Source organism: Notamacropus eugenii, chromosome 5 (assembly GCF_028372415.1).
Source record: "Notamacropus eugenii isolate mMacEug1 chromosome 5, mMacEug1.pri_v2, whole genome shotgun sequence".
NCBI classification, from domain to species: domain Eukaryota; kingdom Metazoa; phylum Chordata; class Mammalia; order Diprotodontia; family Macropodidae; genus Notamacropus; species Notamacropus eugenii.
In genome coordinates this window covers 277,961,253-277,980,937 of record NC_092876.1, presented here as the reverse complement: position 1 = coordinate 277,980,937, position 19,685 = coordinate 277,961,253, and the positions used below count along the sequence as shown (strand labels likewise).

At 39.6% G+C, this 19,685-nt stretch overlaps 1 protein-coding gene across 1 annotated transcript; it reads left to right on the top strand.

Moving 5' to 3' along the window:
* The first annotated feature begins 12,528 nt into the window (after window positions 1-12,528).
* On the top strand, window positions 12,529-17,684 carry TLCD5 (TLC domain containing 5). Its single transcript, XM_072612945.1, has 3 exons — window positions 12,529-12,619; window positions 15,547-15,752; window positions 17,046-17,684. The coding sequence occupies exons 2-3, from the start codon at window positions 15,554-15,556 to the stop codon at window positions 17,582-17,584; spliced, it is 738 nt and encodes a 245-aa protein (XP_072469046.1). The 5' UTR covers window positions 12,529-12,619; window positions 15,547-15,553; the 3' UTR covers window positions 17,585-17,684.
* Window positions 17,685-19,685: the final 2,001 nt, after the last annotated feature.

Sequence of the window (19,685 nt, the reverse complement as noted above, 5' to 3'; positions counted from 1 at the left end):
AGCTACATCTAGAGACTTAATTGTAATTTTCTCAATGAACATTAAGAGCTTGTACTTAACTATGTCACAGAATTAAAGAAGAGTTTTTGCCACTTATAGCAATTACTTCCTTAAGACAATAAAAAATCTGTCACAAAAATGTAGTCAAACAAGATTCAGGTAATAAAAAAAAGGGGCAAGAAGAGGTGGAAACAGGAGCTCTTAAGCACATAATTGGTTATATTCCCCTCAACACATATGAGAAAATATATGCTCTTGTAGGCATATGTTCAAACCTATATGCACATCTCCTTTCTCCAACCCCTGATCCCTGAGCTAACACATTTCCATAGTAATACCAGTTTCTTTGACACTTTGGCTAATCCTAAGATCCTTTGGTTTTAATTCATATACATTTGGTTTTTATTTATAAAAGAAATAAATAAATAAAGAGAAACATGGCTTAACTACTCAGCCTCCAGTGACTTCTAATACTTATGGACCAGGTCAATTGCAGGGAGGGTAAGGGTCTAAGAGTCTACTGTCTACAATCCAGGCAAAGACCATCAGCTCCAAATGGGTTTCTCTGTGGCTTAGACTTCTCCCTTAGCAGCAGCTTGCTAACAATAGACATCATGTGATCTTATAAATATAGTCATTAGGAGATAGGGGATGGTGGGAAAGGGGAAAGAGGATTAATGAATGATTTCACCCCTACTTCAAATTTTTTTGCATGTTTAAATGAACCAAAAATGATGAATAATTTCATGGGCTCCAGAGAGTCACTGATTCTGCCCACAAAATCAACATAGCCACCAAATTTGATTCAAATATTCCTAGGATGCCTCAGACTACCATTCTTTCTCCCTTCCTTCACATCCTAACTCCTGGAAAGAATAATTTACCTATACTTTGCTGCCCAAACTTCCTTGCTTAATCTTCTCTCCTTGATCCCTTGATAACTCGCCTCCACCCCAATCACCCAGTCACCACACTAAAGTCACTAATGATGTCCTTATCACTAAAACCAATGTTTTAAGGTCCTTATCATCATTGATCTCTCTGTGACATGAGAGACTTTGAACTGCTTTTCCCATTCTGACTCCCTTCTTTATATTTTCTCCTCCCATGGGCTTCTGAGATACAGTAGGTTCAAGGTTTTTTTTTTTTCTACCTTTCAGGTTACCCCACCACTTCTATTGCAGGATCCCCATTTTCTTTTCTTTCTTTGAATGTAAAGAGATGTCAAGCCTGCCTCTTTTATACTCACTCCGCACTCTCTCTGAGTGATTTTGAACCCTCTCTTGGTTTCAATTGCCCCCTTAGACAGGTGATGGCCAAATTTGTCTAGCACCAGCATCTACTCAGAGCTATAGACCCATATTCCCACATATTCCCAATTGCCTGCTGATATCTTTAACAGGATATCCCTCTGGCACCTCAAAATGAACATTTCTAAAAATGAATTCATCATTTTTTTCCAAAAATTTTGCCTCCTTTTTGATTTCTCCATTTTTGAAATGACATGACCATTCTCCCCATCATCCAAGCTCATTACCTTGAAGTCACATCCGATCTGATTCTTCCTTCTCCCTCATCCCAGGCACCTGATTCATTTGCCAAGTTCTGTTCTGTTGACCTCTCAATCTCTATCTCTTTCACCCACCCTCATTCAGATTCTCATCTCTTTTTTGTATGTTGTCACAATATCATCTTTCATATTGTTCATGCACCCGATAGGTTCCCTCTCTAATCAATCTTCCCCTATACTGCTGGAGTAATCTTCCACCACATTTCTATGATGTCACTCTATTCAAAAGACTTCAATAGCTTCCCATTTTAAATGGAATAAAGCATAAATTCCAGATTCTGGCATTCAAAGTCCTTTAAAATTTGGCTCAGTTTTACCTCTTCTTTCTTATCTCATTCAAAACCCCCTCCTATAGTCTGTATTCCAGTCAATCTGAGCTAATCTTCATCCTCTGTTCTTGTCCCTGTCCTTTTCCATCTTTGCATCTTCACTCACTGTGGACATCTCCCAACTCCCTAGAATGGACTCCTTTCCTTGCCCTTTCCCACTTCCATTTGTGGATGACCTTCCCTTCCTTCAAGACCCCACCCGGATTGCAATGTCTCTACAAAGCAATCAATAAGCACTTATTTTAAAAGTTTTCTCTGATGACCCAGGTGGAAGTGATCAGAGTGATCTCTTCCTCCTCAGATTTCTCATAAAATTTAGAATCTCTCCTTTGCACTTATCTCACTCTCTCATATCCTAGTTATTTGTGTCCTCATTTTTTTCCCTAATTATATTTTCATTTTCTTGAGAACAGGGCCCGTGCCATATTTGTGTTTTGTATTCCCAGAACCTAGCACACAACATATGTATGTACGCATGTAAGAAAAATATATTATATATTCTTAACTTGGTGTCTGTGAACTTTTTTTTAACGGACAACTTTATTTTTATTAAATTGTTTTTTTCCTGTAAATCCTATGTATTTTATTTTATTCCTGTAACAACATTATTATAAGAAGGATTCTGGGTCCATGACCTAAAGGAAGGTTAAGAATCCCTGTCTTAAATGTTTCTTTTTATAATTTCCACAACACTCAGGATAGTATTAGGCATATACATATATATATGTACATTTGTATATGTATGATAGGTTTTGAATTTAAGTCAGTTTAATTCAAGAAATATATGCACATTAAGCGTCTGTATACAGCCAAAGTGTCAGAGGGAGGATTACCCTCCCCTTCTCCCCTTCCCTCCCCACATACCTCATCTGGTTTTACTTGGAGCTGAACTTATGACAATATAGAACTATGTGCCCTAGTGTCCTTTCTGTGTTAATGGATGACAGTGGGGAAAAAATAAATTAAAAGGAAAAGTGAATTAAATAAACACACACACACACACACGACAGCGAATATAGGTATATATGAGCAGTCCAAACTACTGTTTACACGTGAACATAAATGTAGATAGTGTGAATAGAGCACAGTTACAAAGACTTGCTCTGACACCTTGACTATCCATAGGAGTTTGATAAATATTTGTTGATGTGAACTGACTTGAATTCAAAGCCTACTATGCATATACTCAGCATGGTCTTGGTGCTATGAGAGAGAAGAGCAGGCTGGGGAAGGCAGAGAAGGAGATGTAAAAAAATGCATTTAAAGCAGAGCTTCTAAATTTGTGTGTGTGTCGTGGGCCTCTTTGGCAATCTAGCGAAGCCTTTGGACCCCTCCTTAGAATAATGTTTTTAAATGCATACAATAAAATACAAAAGATTACAAAGGAAACTTCTGCTATTGAAATGCAGTTATCAAGATATTTCAAACAGATTTGTAGTCCTGGGTTAAGAGCCTAGATTTAAGATCATACTTTTAAAAGGGATAACTCAAAGATCATTTATTCCAACTTCTGCATTTTTAATGTTAGAAACTGTGGTTTAGGGAGCTTAGTAGTCTTAAATTCATAGAGTTGGTAGCTATCAGAGGTCGAATTTGAATTCAGGTTTTCTTGTACCCAGAACCTGTGATTTTTCCAATGTGCCAAGCTGCCTCTAACACATTTGCCTGACAACGTTCCTGCCCCTAAAATCTAACTGCGGAAAACTTTGAGGTGAAATACTGTGGGTAAAGCACTTTGCAGACTTTGGAGTGTGATGTGACTGTGGACTATTTTCATGGTTTCTTGTTGCCCTGTGACTCTCTCGAGGATGATCAGAGACTCTATGATATATTCTACTATGGAAAGGGCCTCCTCTGTTTGAGGCTGTGATGTCCCACTAAGGAACTTTTAAAACCTACCCTCTTTTCATTTTAGTTCTCACCCAGGTATATTATAGGAAATATTATTACTATCTTCAATATTTAGTTGTACTGCTTTGTCCATAATGAGGCAAGATCATTCAGACATCCCTGTGAGGTATATTTATGCATGCACACATATGCATACATGGATGTATATTTTGTTCAGACGTGATTTCATTGATGTAAGAAACTCCTTCTGGGGATGTAAGTCCTTCTATAAATGCAGATCTGCAAAATCATCTTAGAGGAACATGGAAGGATTAAACAACCAGTCCAGAGTCACATAGCCAGGAAGTATCACTAGACAAATTTGAACTCAGGGCTTTCTAACTGTTCTCTATGCAGAATGTCCATACTGATACATGCATATTTATTTGCATGTATATGTATATATGGGGGTATATATGTACATATATGAATATATACCCACTAAACACATGTATATTTTTTAAATGGATCTGTGATCTCATAATTTCAGGCAGTTCTTACACTGGTACAGATAGAAACCCACTCACATCTTCTCATCCTGTGAGTCTTTTGCACATGTCCTATTGCAAATAATTCCAATGTGCTTTGGGACTTCCTGTAAATTTCTTTACATTATATGAGTAACAGTGTGAGATGTTCATCTGTTATCCCTTGCTATATTACTAGCACTCTTTCAATTATATATCTTTTTTGGTGATATTTTTCACTCATTATTTTCCTTCAGTTAATTGTTAACAGAGGTTTTCTACCATTTGAAACCATGTAGGATCATTGGAAGAATAGTGGTGTTAAAAAAAAAAAAAGATAGGCCTTTGTTTTACAGAGAAGCTTGGGATCATTCAAATTGCTACAAAACTACCCAAGTTGAATCTAACCTACTTTTTTCCTTCTGTTTAGTCCTAACTCAGTTCACTGTCCATCTGTGATATCTGTTCAAGACATGCTCTCCAATGGACTGGCACTACAGATTTTTCGTGCAACTGTATATTGAAGTCTGGGAATAGGTATTTTTCATCTACTTGTTTTTCCCAGGTGGATAGTTCAGCCAAACTCTTTTGGGTGATGATACAGCTTATTAGAAGGGTCTGCAGTGTTCTGGGGCTTAAGACAATCAATTCAATATCATCCATAAATAGGAGCACCTAAAGGACTTTAGTATCTATAGGCAATATTTTTTATGTTTGGATTCTGCTCTGGACATCCTTCAAGACAGTGGCAAGCATCTTTGACAAGTGTATGTCTGTATCTGTGTCTTATGTTTTGCTTGATGTTAATAATCAGAGATCAATCAAACAAAACTATATCTGCTATTGCTTATCAAGAATCATTTGTGATTTTAACATATGTATAGGAAAAAAAACCTTGTTGGTAGTGATCATTTAAGGCAGAGTTTTGCTCTCCTGAGTCAAATGCCTTCTTCTATTCATCAGGCAGAAAGGGCAGTAGAATCTTATATTATCTGTACCTTTTAGTTGAGTGACTATAAAATGCATTCTGGTGTACAATATAGTTTGAGAAAATCTACCTATTCCCTTTTCATATTTTTATTAAGGATACCATCACCCATTACTATTAGAGAGTATAGGAATGAATGGAACTTTTCTTGAAATGATAAATAGTATCTATCTAAAACCATTGACAAGCATTATCTATAATGGGGATAAATTAGAAGCCTTCCCAATAAGGTGAGGGGTGAAACAAAATGCCCATTGTGAACACCGTTATTCAATTTTGTATTAGAAATATTAGTTTTAGCAATAAGAGAAGAAAAAGAAATTGAAGCAATTAGGCAATGAGGAAACAAAGCTATCATTCTTTGCAGATGATATGATAGCATGCTTAGAGAATCAATTAAAAATTATTTGAAATAATTAAAAACTTCAGCAAAGGTACAGGATATACAATAAATCCACTCGAATCATCAGCATTTCTATATATTACCAACAAAGCCTAGCAGCAAGAGATAGAAAGAGAAATTCCATTTAAAACAACAGCAGACCATATAAAATACTTGGTAGTCTTTCTGCCAAGACAAAGATAGGAAGTAAATGAACACAAATTACAAAATACTCTTCACACAAATAAATTCAAATATAAGTAATAGGAAAAATACCAAATGTTCATGGGTAGGCAGAGCCAATATAATCAAAATCACAATTCTACCCATATTAATTTACATATTCAGTGACATACCAATCATACTACCAAAGATTATTTCATAGAGCTAGAAAAAATAATAACAAAATTCATCTGGAATAAAAGGTCAAGAATATCAAGGGAATGAATGAGAAAGATGCAAAGGAAGGTGCTCTAGCGATACCAGACTTCAAACTATATTATAAAGTGGCAATCATCAAAACTATCTGGCACTGGCTAAGAAATACAATGGTGGATCAGTGGAATAGATTAGGTACACAAGACAAGTAAATGACCATAACAATCTAATGTTTGATAAATCCAAAGACTCCAGCTTCTGAGATTACAGCTCACTATCTGACAAAAACTACTGAGAAAACTAGAAGACAGTATGGCTAAAACTAAGTGTAGATCAACATCTTACACCACATACCAAGATAAGGCCAAAATAGGTACATGATTTAGACATAAAGGTTGATACCATAAGCAAATTAGGAGAGCAAGGAATAGTTTACCTGTCATATCGATGGAGAAGGGAAGAATTTATGTCCAAACAAGATAGATGTGTGTGTGTTCATCTTTTGTTGCCAGGGAAGACCATGCAATCAGAAAAATAATGACCTGACTTGCTTTGTTTTGAGTGAGGGAGAGCTGTGCAGGTCACCAGCCTCACTTCTCCTCCAGAGCCATCTGAATCCAGTGACCAGATATTCATCAGGATGACTGGAGATGACCCAGGATGAGGCAATTGGGGTTAAGTGACTTGCCCAAGGTCACACAGCTAGTGAGTGTCAAGTGTCTGAGGTGAGATTTGAACTCAGGTCCTCCTGACTCCTGCACTGGTGCCCTATCCACTGCACTTAGCTGCCCTTTCAAAATAGAGAGCATTATGAGATATAAAATGGACAATTTTGATAATATTAAATTATAATGGATTAGGATTAGAATCAAGTTCACCCTATGCCTTCTCTCTCTCTCTCCTTACACAGACACACACACACACACACACACACACACGTATATATATATATAAATATACATACACACTCATATATACACATATACTTATACATATATAATATATACATATATATCTTCCCTCTAACTACCCTAATACTGAAAAAGATTTCATGAGTTACAAATATCATCTTTCCATGTAGGAATGTAAATAGTTCAATGTTAAAGGCTTCTCTTTCCTGTTAGGCTTCTCCTTTATGGCTCTTTCCTGTTTACTTTTTCATGTTTCTCTTGATTCTTGTAGTTGAAAGTCAAATTTTCTATTCAGCTCTGGTCTTTTAAACAAGAATGCTTGAAAGTCCTCTGTTTCATTGAAATTCCATTTTTTCTCCTGAAGTGCTATACTTAGTTTTACTGAGGTGATTCTTGGTTTTAATCCTATCTCCTTTGACCTCTGGAATATCATATTCTAAACTCTTTGATCCCTTAGAGTAGAAGCTGATAAATCCTGTATTATCTTGATTGTGTTTCCACAATACTTGAATTATTTCTTTTTAGCTGCTTGTAATATTTTCACCTTGACCTGGAAATACTGGAATTTAACTACAATATTCCTAGGAGTTTTTTGGGAGGGATCTCTTTCACGAGGTATTTAGTGGATTCTTTCCATGTCTATTTTACCCTCTGGTTCTAGAATATCAGGGCAGTTTTTTTCTTGAAAGATGATATCTAGACTCCTTTTCTTTCATGGTTTTCAGGTAGCCCGATAATTTTTAAATTATCTCTCCTGGATCTATTTTCCAAGTCAGTTGTTTTTTCAATGAGATATTTCACATTGTCTTTTTAAAAAATTCTTTTGGTTTTGTTTTATAATTTCTTGACTTCTCATAAAGTCATTAGCTTCCATTTGCTCAATTTTAATTTTTAAGGCATTTTTCTTCAGTGAGTTTTTGGACTTCCTTTTCCATCTGGCCAGTTCTGCTTTTCAAGGCATTCTTCTTCTCACTGGGTTTTTGTACCTCTTTTGTCATTTATGTTAGTCTATTTTTAAAGTTCTTATTTTCTTCAGCATTTTTCTGGGTCTCATTTAGCAAGCTGTTGACTCATTTATCATGATTTTCTTGCATCGTTCTTGTTTCTCTTCCCAATTTTTCCTCTACTTCTCTTACTTGATTTTCAAAATTTTTTTGAGCTCTTCCATGGCCTGAGACCATTTCATATTTTTCCTGGAGGCTGTGGATGTAGGAGCTTGACCTTGCTATTGTCCTCTGGTTGTATGCTTTTATCTTCCTAGTTGTAAGAAAATACCTTTTCACCAAGAAAGTAACCTTCTATAGCCTTATTTTTTCCTCTTTTTGGTCTTTTCCCCATCCAATTACTTGACTTTTGAGTTCTTTGTTAAGTGGAGGGTATACTGCCCCAAGATTCAGGGGTCTGTGCAGCTGTTTTCAGAGATATCTCTAGGTAACTGTAAATTCTCAGATCCTCCAAAGTATGATCAAAGGAGAGGTGTTTTCTCCTCTCCTGGCCTGAACTGTGGTTTGTGAGCAACCATAAGAACTCTTTTCTGCCCAGGAAGTGTGAGTAGGATTCCCTCTCCACAGCTGCCACCAGCTCTGCCACACCAGCACTCCTCCTCTCCCCAGGACCACCACCCAGGATGGTGATCCAGATCAGCTGCTCAATTCCCCTCCCCTCTGTAGGCTGAGAGTTACACCCTGGGGCTAGGGCTGGAGCTGGACCAAGTTTCTCTCTCACCTAGGTGAGAGAGCTTTCCCACTGACCTTTGAAGTTGTCTTTAGCATTTGTAGGTTGAGAAATCTGAAAACCAGTACTACTGCCAGTGATTCAGCACTCTGAGGCCTGCTCCAGACCTGTCTGTGCTAATGCAGCCTATATAGGGCTTCACTTCACTCCACTCCAATCCTGGTGCAATAGACCCTTCCTGTCAGCCTTCCAGACTGTCTTGGGCTGAAAATCTGTTCCACTCTGCCATTTTGTGGCTTCTGCTGCTTTACAATTTGTTTAGTCATTTTTACAGGCATTTTGAGGGGTTTTAGGGGAGAGTTCAGGCAGGTCCCTGCTTCTACTCAACCATCTTCTTGATCTTTTTTTCTAACAAGGTAATAATATAACCATACACAAACAGCAGATTTGGAAATGAATCCTACATTGGCAATCAGCTGTTTCTTATCTATTAAGATAAAGTCAATTTCATTTTTTTTGTGTGATGCTATTTCATGTTCAGCATGTCCAATAACTTCCCACTTATTTTTTTTTTTGGAGAAAAAAATGATTTGTGATTAGACAAGTGGGAAGCTCCTGTGTGGTCTACAAACTTTTGGCTTCTTTCATTTACTGATCTTGCACCATGTTTTCTTCCCCTATGCCCATCTTTGCATTAAAGTCATCAGGTATTAAAGTATGTGTTGATTTAATCTGGAGAGTCTGCTAATCCCTATCCAGAAAGCATTTATTAAGTGCTTACTATATACAAGGCATCATTCTAGGTTTTGGAAATACAATGAAAAATAGTTCCTGTCATCAAATGACTTCATTAACTTGGGTTTACCAAATTCTTCTGGAATTTTTCCACCTCTTCATCTTTTGTCATAGATATTGGCACACAACGTCTGGTATTTTCATGGTAGAAGTTTTACTTATGTTATCATGAACACTATAATTTGAGATTGCTTGTCCTACTGTAATATAAAGTAGCTGCTTTTGGACACATGATGAAAATATCTCTGCCAACTCCTCTATAACTAAAATGTGATTCCTGAGGGCCTTATGACTTTTGGGTTTACAGATATTGTGAAAATTGTGCATGATCCTGCCTAACATATCAAGATTTGGGACTTAGTTTAGGGGAGTTTTGAAACTTAATAATCTAGTCATAATGAAATCACAGTCAACTCCTACGTTAGCAGTAACAGCCCCAAACTCAAAGGATTTAGAGCTGGAAATTCTCTAGTAGTCCAATCCCCTTATCTTATAGATAATAAAACTAAAGCCTGTAGAAGTTAAATGAGACACCAAGGTCACACAGACAGTAAATGGTAAAACTGGAATAGGAAATCAGTCAATTTTATTCCTGATTCAGTATTCTCACACAGTCTTCTCACCATGCTTTGAAAGCAGTGATGGAGGCAGGCAGAAAGGAAAGCTTCCCACTTCTATTTGCTTAATCCCAGTTTTCTGCTCAAAAAAAGATACTATTCACATATATGTATACTTCTGTTTCAGTATCTGCATCTAAATAGATGAGGATAGATCTGGATATCTCTATAATGACACCAGTGGAATCATAGGTTCAATCTCTATCCTTCCCATAGATTCTCCATCGAAATTACACCTCTGACTCCCTACTGTTCTTTTACTATCATTGATTGGATACCATACAAATCAATACAGAAAAAAGTATATATATATATATATATATACGTATGTATGTGTGTGTGTATGTGTGTGTATGTATAACATGTGAGTATATCTATACCTAAAGTTTCATATATGTGTGTGTGTGTCTAAAATGGATAGCACAAATTAATACAGCAAAAATGTATCTCTCTCTGTCTCTGTGTTCAGTCCCTAGCTTATCTTCCCCATTGAGGTTACATCTTTGTCTCCCCGCTGCTCTTTTAATATCATTAAATGGATAATATATAAGTCAATTTGACAAAAAGTATATATGTACATATGAGTATAATCTAAAGATAAAGATCTATTAAAAGAATAACATACAAGTCAATATAGCAAAAAAAAGTGTGTATATAACACAAATATCCTTCTATATCTATAGATGTATATATGTATGTATGTATGTATCTTTAGTTCCTATTCCCTCTTCCCATAGAGTCTCTATTTAGCTTACTCTTTTGTCTCTCCCTGCTGTTCTTTTAATGTCATTAAATGGATAATATACAAATCAATATTGCAAAAAAGTGTACATAAGTGCATACATATAGTGTGTCTATGTATACTGATACATAAATGTCTATAGATGTATATAGATAGCTCTGTATGTACCTATGTGGTCAACATACACACCTGTGTTTAAAAATATACACAGACAGATCTCTGTAGACTAATATCAATGTGTATCTATTTATCTATCTATTTATATATATATATGTATAGAGAGGGTGGGGAGAGGGAGAGGGAGAGAGAGAGAGAGAGAGAGAGAGAGAGAGAGAGAGAGAGACGTACAGATAGCTTTCTATATAGATCTATAGATAGATGCCTATACAACACAACACACATACACATATGGATTTGAATATTATCCATTTAATGCTATTAAAAGAACAGTGAGGAAACAAAGGAATAATCTCAACGGGGAATTTATGGAAAGAGGGGATAGGGACTGAACTTGTTATTTCACTGGTGTAAGGAACACTCGCGCAAAGACAGCACCTTGTTTGCCACTTAGCCTTAGAGAGTTACCCCTGAGCACTGAGCAGAGGATTAGCTAGCTCCATCGATCGCACAGCCGGGCTGTTTCACAGGCAGGACTTTAAGCTCACCTCTACCTGGTTCGAAGCGGGGCTCTCTGACCCAGCCCCCTGCCTCTCGGCGTGGGGGAAACATCCACAGAAATAACGGGACCAAAGAAAACGTAGCTGGATGGGCTGCGTGGGCAGAGGGCATGTATCGCGGATCCAGTTGCGGACCCTTCCTAGGACCGCCACAATCAGAGGGGCCGCAGAGCCCAGGCTGGCCTAGCTTCAAAAAAACAAGCTCTAGACACAAAGAGGAGGCTTCGGTCCTTTTAGCCCCCAGGGGAGCATTTCACTCCAAGCTCCGCCCTGCCTACGAGGGGGGCGCGCAGGTCCCCTCCTAGGGGTCCTCCTCCTCCAGCCGGGCTCGGGCTCTGTGCTCCGTCCTCCCAGCCAGCAGGTGCCCCCAGACCCCCGACTTCGCCTCGTCCGCCCGCCTCGCTGCTTCCTGTTGCCTGGATCCGGGCCTAAACGCTCGGGCTCGGAGGGGCCCGCAGCATCCATAGCGGCGGCGGCGGCAGCGGCAGCAGCATCCTTATTGCTTTTCCGGCCAGCTCGGCTGCAGCCTGCAGGTACTCGCGTGGCGCGAATCCTCGGCCCCACTCCCCATTCCCCCGCACCCCAGAACGCCCAGGGTTGCGGTCGGTGGAAGAGGGAGGCAGAGGTAGCCCCGTCCCCCGCTCCCATCCCCCTGGCAGATCCTGAGCCCCCGCCCTCTCCCCCTGCCGCAGCTCCCATTCTGCCCCCATTCCTTTCAAGCTTCTTCGAGAACCCCCCACACCCTGGCTCTGACCCTTGCTCCTAAAATTCTGCATCCTCCGCCCTCCCGTATCCTGAGCCTTGCACTCTGCATTTGTCCACCCTTCACTCTCCGACCTTCATGTGCTGCATCCTGCATTTGATGGACACGTCATAGTAACTAACACTGATCGAGTGCTAGGAGGTTTGCCGAGCACTTCGTACATACATATGGTCCTCACAAGGACTGGTGCTATTTTCATCCTCATTTTATGGATAGGGAAAACAGATGCCAAGAGAGGTTGAGTGATTTACCTGATGTCACCCAGACAAACGTCTAAGGCAGGAATTCCTAACTTTAAATCCAGCACCCTATCTCTTCACCACCTAGCCAGAGCACTCTGCACCTCCATCCTTGAATTCTGAGCCTTATTCCTGTCATCCTGCCCAACCCCTCCTTGAAGTGCTGGTTGTTGGCCTACATTGCAACCGTCAAAAGGGTAAGTCAGTAGCAGATCCAGCTCCCCTTGGTCTTCCCCAATGGAAAGTGCCAGTCATAGAGTCCTGGGGGGGTGTGATGAGGGGTTGACTTGGATCCCTTAGAACTCTTGAACTTAAAAGCAGGTCAGAGTGTTAAAAGAGATTCTTGGTACTTTCAGTGATTGACTTTAGGCTTAGAAGAAAGTATATATGTATTGGGATGGGGTGGGGGGGGAATGTTTCTAGACAGACAGCTCTAAACTTTGAACCTCCACACTCCCCTCCCAAATTTGACTGTAGGTGAGCATCACTCATTGATAAATCACTCTTTAGTTGGCTATCCATTTATTTATTTAGGCTTAGTATTTGCAAGTGGGTTAGTGTGTACATGCTGTCAGGGAATTAGGATCCCAAAGAAGAAAATGGCTCTATAAATACCAAGTATTATGAGCGCGTCTAAAGAAGTTGATCCGCCTTGCACTAGATATTGACCTTTAGGAGGAAGGATGGGTGGGTGCCTGCTTTCTTTTCATTACAGGTGTCCTGAAACAGTTTTTTCATTCAATTTTCTGAAAATTGACTGTTTTCTTACAGAATTTATCCAGAAGTGTAGAATGTTAGAACTATAATGGACCTTTGAGATGGGTTCATACCGTTTAGAGCTAAAAGGCACTTTTGATGTCGTCTAATTCAACCCCCTCATTTATAGGTACGGAAACCCAGAGAGGTTAATCATATAGTCCAACTCCCTAATTTTCCAGATGAGGATGATCACAACTTTAGGCAAGTCTTTAACCTTTCTGGGTCTGTTTCCTCAGGTGAAAAATCAAGGAGTTCACCCATATGATTAACCTCACTGGGCCTCAGTTTCCTTATCTATAAAATGAGAGGGTTTGAACTAGATGACTTCAAAGGTTTCTTACAGCTTTAAATCCTACCTAAACCTTTGGTGGCAGAGTAGAACTCACATGTCCTGGCTCTCTCTATAAGTATTGTAGACACCAAATCACATCTCCTTGAATGAAATCTGAATGATGAAAGTATGATAAGACGTGGTCAGGTTGAAGTCCTTATTTGAATATATTTTGTTGAGTAGTTTATGAGTTGAGGGGGGAAAATCCTGCTGTACTGTAATCTATTGGTTCATAGGTACTGTTCCACTTGTCAGAATGGAAATAACAAACTTAACAATGGTACAAAAAATTCCTGTTGAGATGAGGGGGAGATATGAGATGTTTTGGGCCTTGTTTGTACTTATAGGGGAGCACTTCATGAATGTTAATAATAACGAAGTCATTTGCATAGTTTCACCTTGAATGGCAAATTCATCCAGCTACAGTTTTTTCAATCCCAACTGGGGCAAATTTCTAAGTGAAACTTTCTGTCTTTGTTTAATATTTCCAAAAATGACTTTTAAAGTTATTTCCATAGGAAAAAATTTCCTTCCTTCCTTTTATTTTCTCTTTTCTCTCCTTTTAATGAAGGTTTGGATAGAATTCTAAATTGATTACAACTCTGGCTGAATTGTTACTTTTTTCGTTATAGAACATCTGTGAAATCATTAATCTAATTTGATTTAAGGTTGTCTATACATTTTTATTTTTATTCCAAAGCTCTGATAAAAGCATGTGACTTAAAACCTAACCTTGGAAATCTAACCTTGGATGTGTGTGGTATCAGATTAAAATTGTCAGGTCCCACATGATGCCCCTCAGTGACAAGAAACAATAGCAATTCCTTTTTGAAAACATGTTTTGTTGATAATCTTTAACTAAACAAACAAACAAAACTGCATAGTGATATTCTTTCTCCCCTTTCTACCCCAAACCTTCTGTAACAAGCCAGTAACACACTTTGGCCACATGTGAAAACCCTCATTTAATCAACCGATTCTTTAGTCAGCAAGCATTTCTTAAACACCTAATATCAAATCCAACCTCAGACACTTACTGGCTGTGTGACCCTGGGCAACTCACTTAAACTCTGTTGGCCTCAGCTTCCTTATCTATAAAATGAGCTGGGGAAGGAAATGGCAAAACACTCCAGTATCTTGCCAAGAAAACCCCAAATGGGGTCACAAAGAGTCGGACAGGACTGAAAAATGACTAAACAATGATAACAAAGGAAGCATTTCCATACAATCCAAGCCATCTGAAAGTGGGATGTGCAACTTTGTGGAATGATGAATTACACTATCACAAGTGGTTTATAGGATTTAGAGCTAGAAGAGGCTTAGAAAGCATCACCAAAAAAAGAACCAAACAGAATGGGGCCAGGCATTGTGCTGAGTATATAGGAGATACAAAGACAAAAACAATGCTAGCTTTTAAGGAACCTATAGTCCATTGGAGAGATAACAAGTAAATGTAGAAATATATGGAGAATAAAGAAAAAATATATGAAGGAATTAAATAGTCTGCAGAAAAATGGAGGCCTGTCACTCATGTCACAATTGTTCAAAGTCCTGTGATTGCAACTCTTCTAGTTTCTCCCAGGGAAAAGATTTTACTGTTGTATTTGAAATGCAAACTCATTCTCTTCATGCGTATGTTATTAGAGCTGCCCTGCCATAGAGGAACTAATACAGAGAGACAAGTGACTTTCCAGAGAGCTGAAGAAGGTCTTCACAGTCTTAGAACATAAAAGCATGGTAGGCACTGTAGGTACACAGTCTAGCTCCTGAGGACCTTTCTGCAGCTTGCCTTTTTAGAGCATGCTAGCTTGAGGTAAGATGGGGTCAGGAGGAATGTTACCTAAATTTAAATAGAAAATTTGTGGCCACACAGGTTAGGAAGAAGAGTCAGGGTGAGGACAAATTTTTTATGTGCATGTGGGTTTGTGGTTTCATAGCACTCTGCATTGGAGATAAAGATGCATATATATTAAAACCATGACTTGCCATTTTAGGGGGAGTCCCTCTTGATGTGTCTTTTTTTTGGTTTCTCAGTGACAGGATGGGAGCTGCTTTGTGTCTGCAGGTTCTGTGCAGCCTGTGTGGCTGGCTATCACTCTACCTCTCCTTCTGCCGCTTGAATAAGCATCGGAGCTATGAATGGAGCTGCAGACTGGTTACCTTTACCCATGGAGTCCTTTCCATAGGTCTCTCTGCTTATATTGGATTTATTGATGGTCCCTGGCCTTTTACTCACCCAGGTGGGTTTTAGGAAATTTTCCTTTGGATTTATAGGTTTGGGGGATGCCTTCGAAGAAAGGGAATTTTCTTTAGAATTGGTACAGCATTGAAGGATGATTCCCCTTAGGGTAACTATTGAAACAGTCATCCATCCTTTATACTGTTTACTTTTATTGCTTTCTCTGTCCATGTACTTAGACAGAGATTCCAGTTTCCTAATACCTCAGCCCTGAGTAGGCTCTGGGGAATCTGTATCATGCTGTTTAGATACCTTTCACTGAGTAGCCCACCAGAGCAAAGGTTGGCTAGAGTAGAATGCACAGAAGCTTCCTTCTCCTCATTTGTTAGCATTTCTCAACCATTGATTCTGTAAAGTTCTGTATTGAACTCCTGAGTTTATTTCCCAATTTTCATTACAAGAAGAAAGCAACCTTCAAACTTTCTTTCATAATACAAATATTCATGTGTACTGAGTATGCTAGTTCTGTAAGCCCTTTTTCACAGGTGTGCTGGTGTGTGTGTGTGTGTTCAGTTGTTTTTCAGTTGTGCCTGCCTCTCCGTGACCCCATTTTGGGTTTTCTTGGCAAAGACACTGGAGTATTTCCTTCTCCAGCTCATTTTTCCAGCTGAGGAAACTGAGGATTAAGTGACTTGCCCAGGGTCACAGAGCTAAGAAGGGTTTGAGGTCAGATTTAAATTTAGGAAGATGAGTCTTCCTGACTAGGCCCAGCACACCATCCACTGTGCCATCTAGCTGCCCAGGGACACTGGTAACATGCTGCAATGACTGTAATCTACTCAGAGCATAGGGACAGGGCTACTATATATCTACTATTAAAATGTTAGAATGAGAAATGAATTTGATGTCCAGAGAAGAATGTAATGAGAATATGAGGGACAATTCATCTTTGATTGAGGAATGCAGTTATGAGATTTTAATGTAAGTGACCAAGTGCCTTGAATTGGTTTTACATGATTTCTTAACGAGGATATCTTTTATAGACTCCTTTGGTTCTAAAAGCTTACATTTTTACAGTGCTGAAAAATTTGCAAAATGCCTTCAATACAATAAAGTTCTATTATTATCCTCATTTTGCAGATGAGGAAACTGAGGGTCAGAGAGATTAATTGATTTTCTCAATGTTACACAGTTAGTATCTGAGGAAGGACTTGAACCCAGGTCTTCCTGTTTCCAAATCCAGAGTTCTGTCGCCTACATCAGGTGTCTTGGTTCAGCTGGGTGATAGCACTGGATTTCTGGGCAAGGTAACATGGTCTGTCGCTGAATTTCATCCTTTTCTCATTTATTTCAGGATTACCCAACACTCCTCTTCAAGTACATGTTTTGTGTCTCACCCTTGGCTACTTCATCTTTGATCTTGCCTGGTGTGCCTACTTCCAGACAGAGGGAGCTCTGATGTTGGCTCACCACACACTGAGTATCTTGGGCATCATCATGGCCCTTGTTCTTGGGGAGTCAGGCACTGAGGTCAATGCTGTTCTCTTTGGCAGTGAGATCACTAACCCATTGTTACAGATGCGATGGTTCCTCCGGGAGACAGGACACTACCACAGCTTCACAGGGGACGTGGTAGACTTTCTCTTTGTGGCTCTGTTCACAGGAGTGAGGATTGGGGTGGGGGCGTGGCTTCTTTTCTGTGAAATGGCCTCACCTAAGCCCAAGTGGTTTGTGAAGGCAGGTGGAGTGGCCATGTATGCTGTGTCTTGGTGTTTCATGTTCAGCATTTGGCGCTTTGCCTGGAAGAAGAGCGTCAAGAAATACCATGCCTGGCGTAGCAGACGAAATGAGGACCGAGAATTGAAAAAGAATGGACATCTCAAAGTGCATTAATTAGGGCTTGCACCTTGCTATGAATGGGGATAGGGATCTCACCCTCTTGAAAGAGTAGGCTTGGGAATCATGTTGAGGGCCTGTCTGTTGTGGAATGGATGATCACAGCAAACTTAGGAGAGACTTTTGTTTAAAGGGCTTAATTCATTCAGGGAATGTATTCAGTTCAAGAGCACAAATATAATATCAGTATTGAGTACTGACTTTTGCACTGGCACACTTGAAGCAACTGAGGCTGCACTGCAAGAAGTCTGAGGGCTTGAGTCAAGGCAGAACTGTGTGGAAAACCCTGTTGGGATCCCTGTTTATTGACTGAAGGGCCTCATGTCTGGGCAGCGTGGAAGGCAAGTGAAGTGAATTGTTACTGTGAGAAGAGTGACTCCTTCCATCCTATTTATTACCTAATGTAATTATATTCCTCACCTAGGCTATGCCACTATCATTAGAGGGAATTTGGTGGAAGAGTCATTGGCATTTTCAGTAATGGATTATGGAGACCAAATTTATTCTCCGCCTTAAAAACAAATAATCCTTGCAGATCTGAGGAGCATAGGGGAAGGAACACACACTTGCAGTCTCAGCTAGACCAATTCTACAACTAGAGGGCTTCAGGTTCTTCTTGGTAAGCTGCAGAGCAGAAAAATTTATAGGGTCCTGTTGTACAGGTTCTGTTATACCAGGAAAACTGTATTCCACTTCTCAGGGGCTTTTAGTACATTAATCTCCTGCGCTTGAGAGGCTGTGGCTAGATTCCATGGGGATTTACTATGTGGATTCCACAGGGCTTGAGATGGCAGTTCAGGTTTCAGCTCAGCCGTAAGCACTGCAAACGACAACCAAAGACTAGTAAATTGTTGTACTGGCCCCAGGGCAGTGAGGCTACATTTTTCTTCTCTCTCTTCTACTACTTTCTGTCTCTTCCTAATACCTTTACTCCTCTAGCTCTTAAAAATATGCCACTGGACGTGAGTATTCATATCATATAATCAATCCTAAAAGAATAAAAGAACTCATACGGATCAAGCCTGGCCCTGCCAGCAAACAGAGAAAGGGGTTATCACAACTTCCTGGTTTCTGTGTTCAGCACTGCCACTAACTTGGCCAGTGATATAGACACTGAATCCTTGTGGTCTGCTGGGAAAAGTGCCAGATCTCCATGTAGAAGACCCGACTTCAGATTCCAGCTCTGTCATGTACCTACCCTGTGACTTTGGGCAAGTCACTTAAGGTCTCTAGGGTTCAGATTCCTTATCCATAAAATGAGGGAGGGGTTTAGATTAGGTGATCTCTTGAGACTGATTCCAGCTCTACATCCTCTAGGACCAGTGAAGATCTTGCTGCAGTTTGCCCCTCTGTAAGCATGGTAACATCTATCTCACAGACGGTGTTGTGAGGTATTTTGGATGTCTGTGACAAACCATATTTACAAAAGGCGGAAGTGGCATTTATTTATTTGGATAGGTCCATGGCTGGTTAGTTCAGATGATTAGAGTACAATGCAATTGAAACTTAGGTCAAAGGCAATTTCCATATAGATTAAGGAAGTTCATTCTGTCCCACATCCAGAAACTACCCTGACTTCATCCAGTTGGTACAAAAAGGCATTCCTTTGGCGACAGGAGTTTTTAGGCATAGGAATCACCACATCTTGGGAAAACAACACAATTCATCTTTTCTATTATTGGCAGGTCCATAGCATTGTCCTTGTATGAGAAGCATAGGACATTACTCTTATTTGGTTTGGGAAGCATTTCTTGCTGGGCATTGAATCTTCTAACACCCATCATCTCCATCTGCTTGTATGTCCATGGAAAGCTAGTGAGTTACACTTCAACAACATCTGGGTATCTAAGGAATGCTGATTTCAGTGAAAGATTATGGTGAGGAGTGTGTCTTGGCACATGGACTCCAAAGAAAACTGGCCTTTGGATTTTGGCACAGTGAAATCTCTGCACTAGCCAAGTGAATGCTCCTGATATTATAGCACATTCCTTTCCCCTTTCCCCTTCCCCTTGACAAGTGGATGGGGGAATCTTGCTATTTGTGGGTAATTTCATGAGAAAGAAGCTCTTACTGGTTTGTGGAATGATGAGTTAACTCC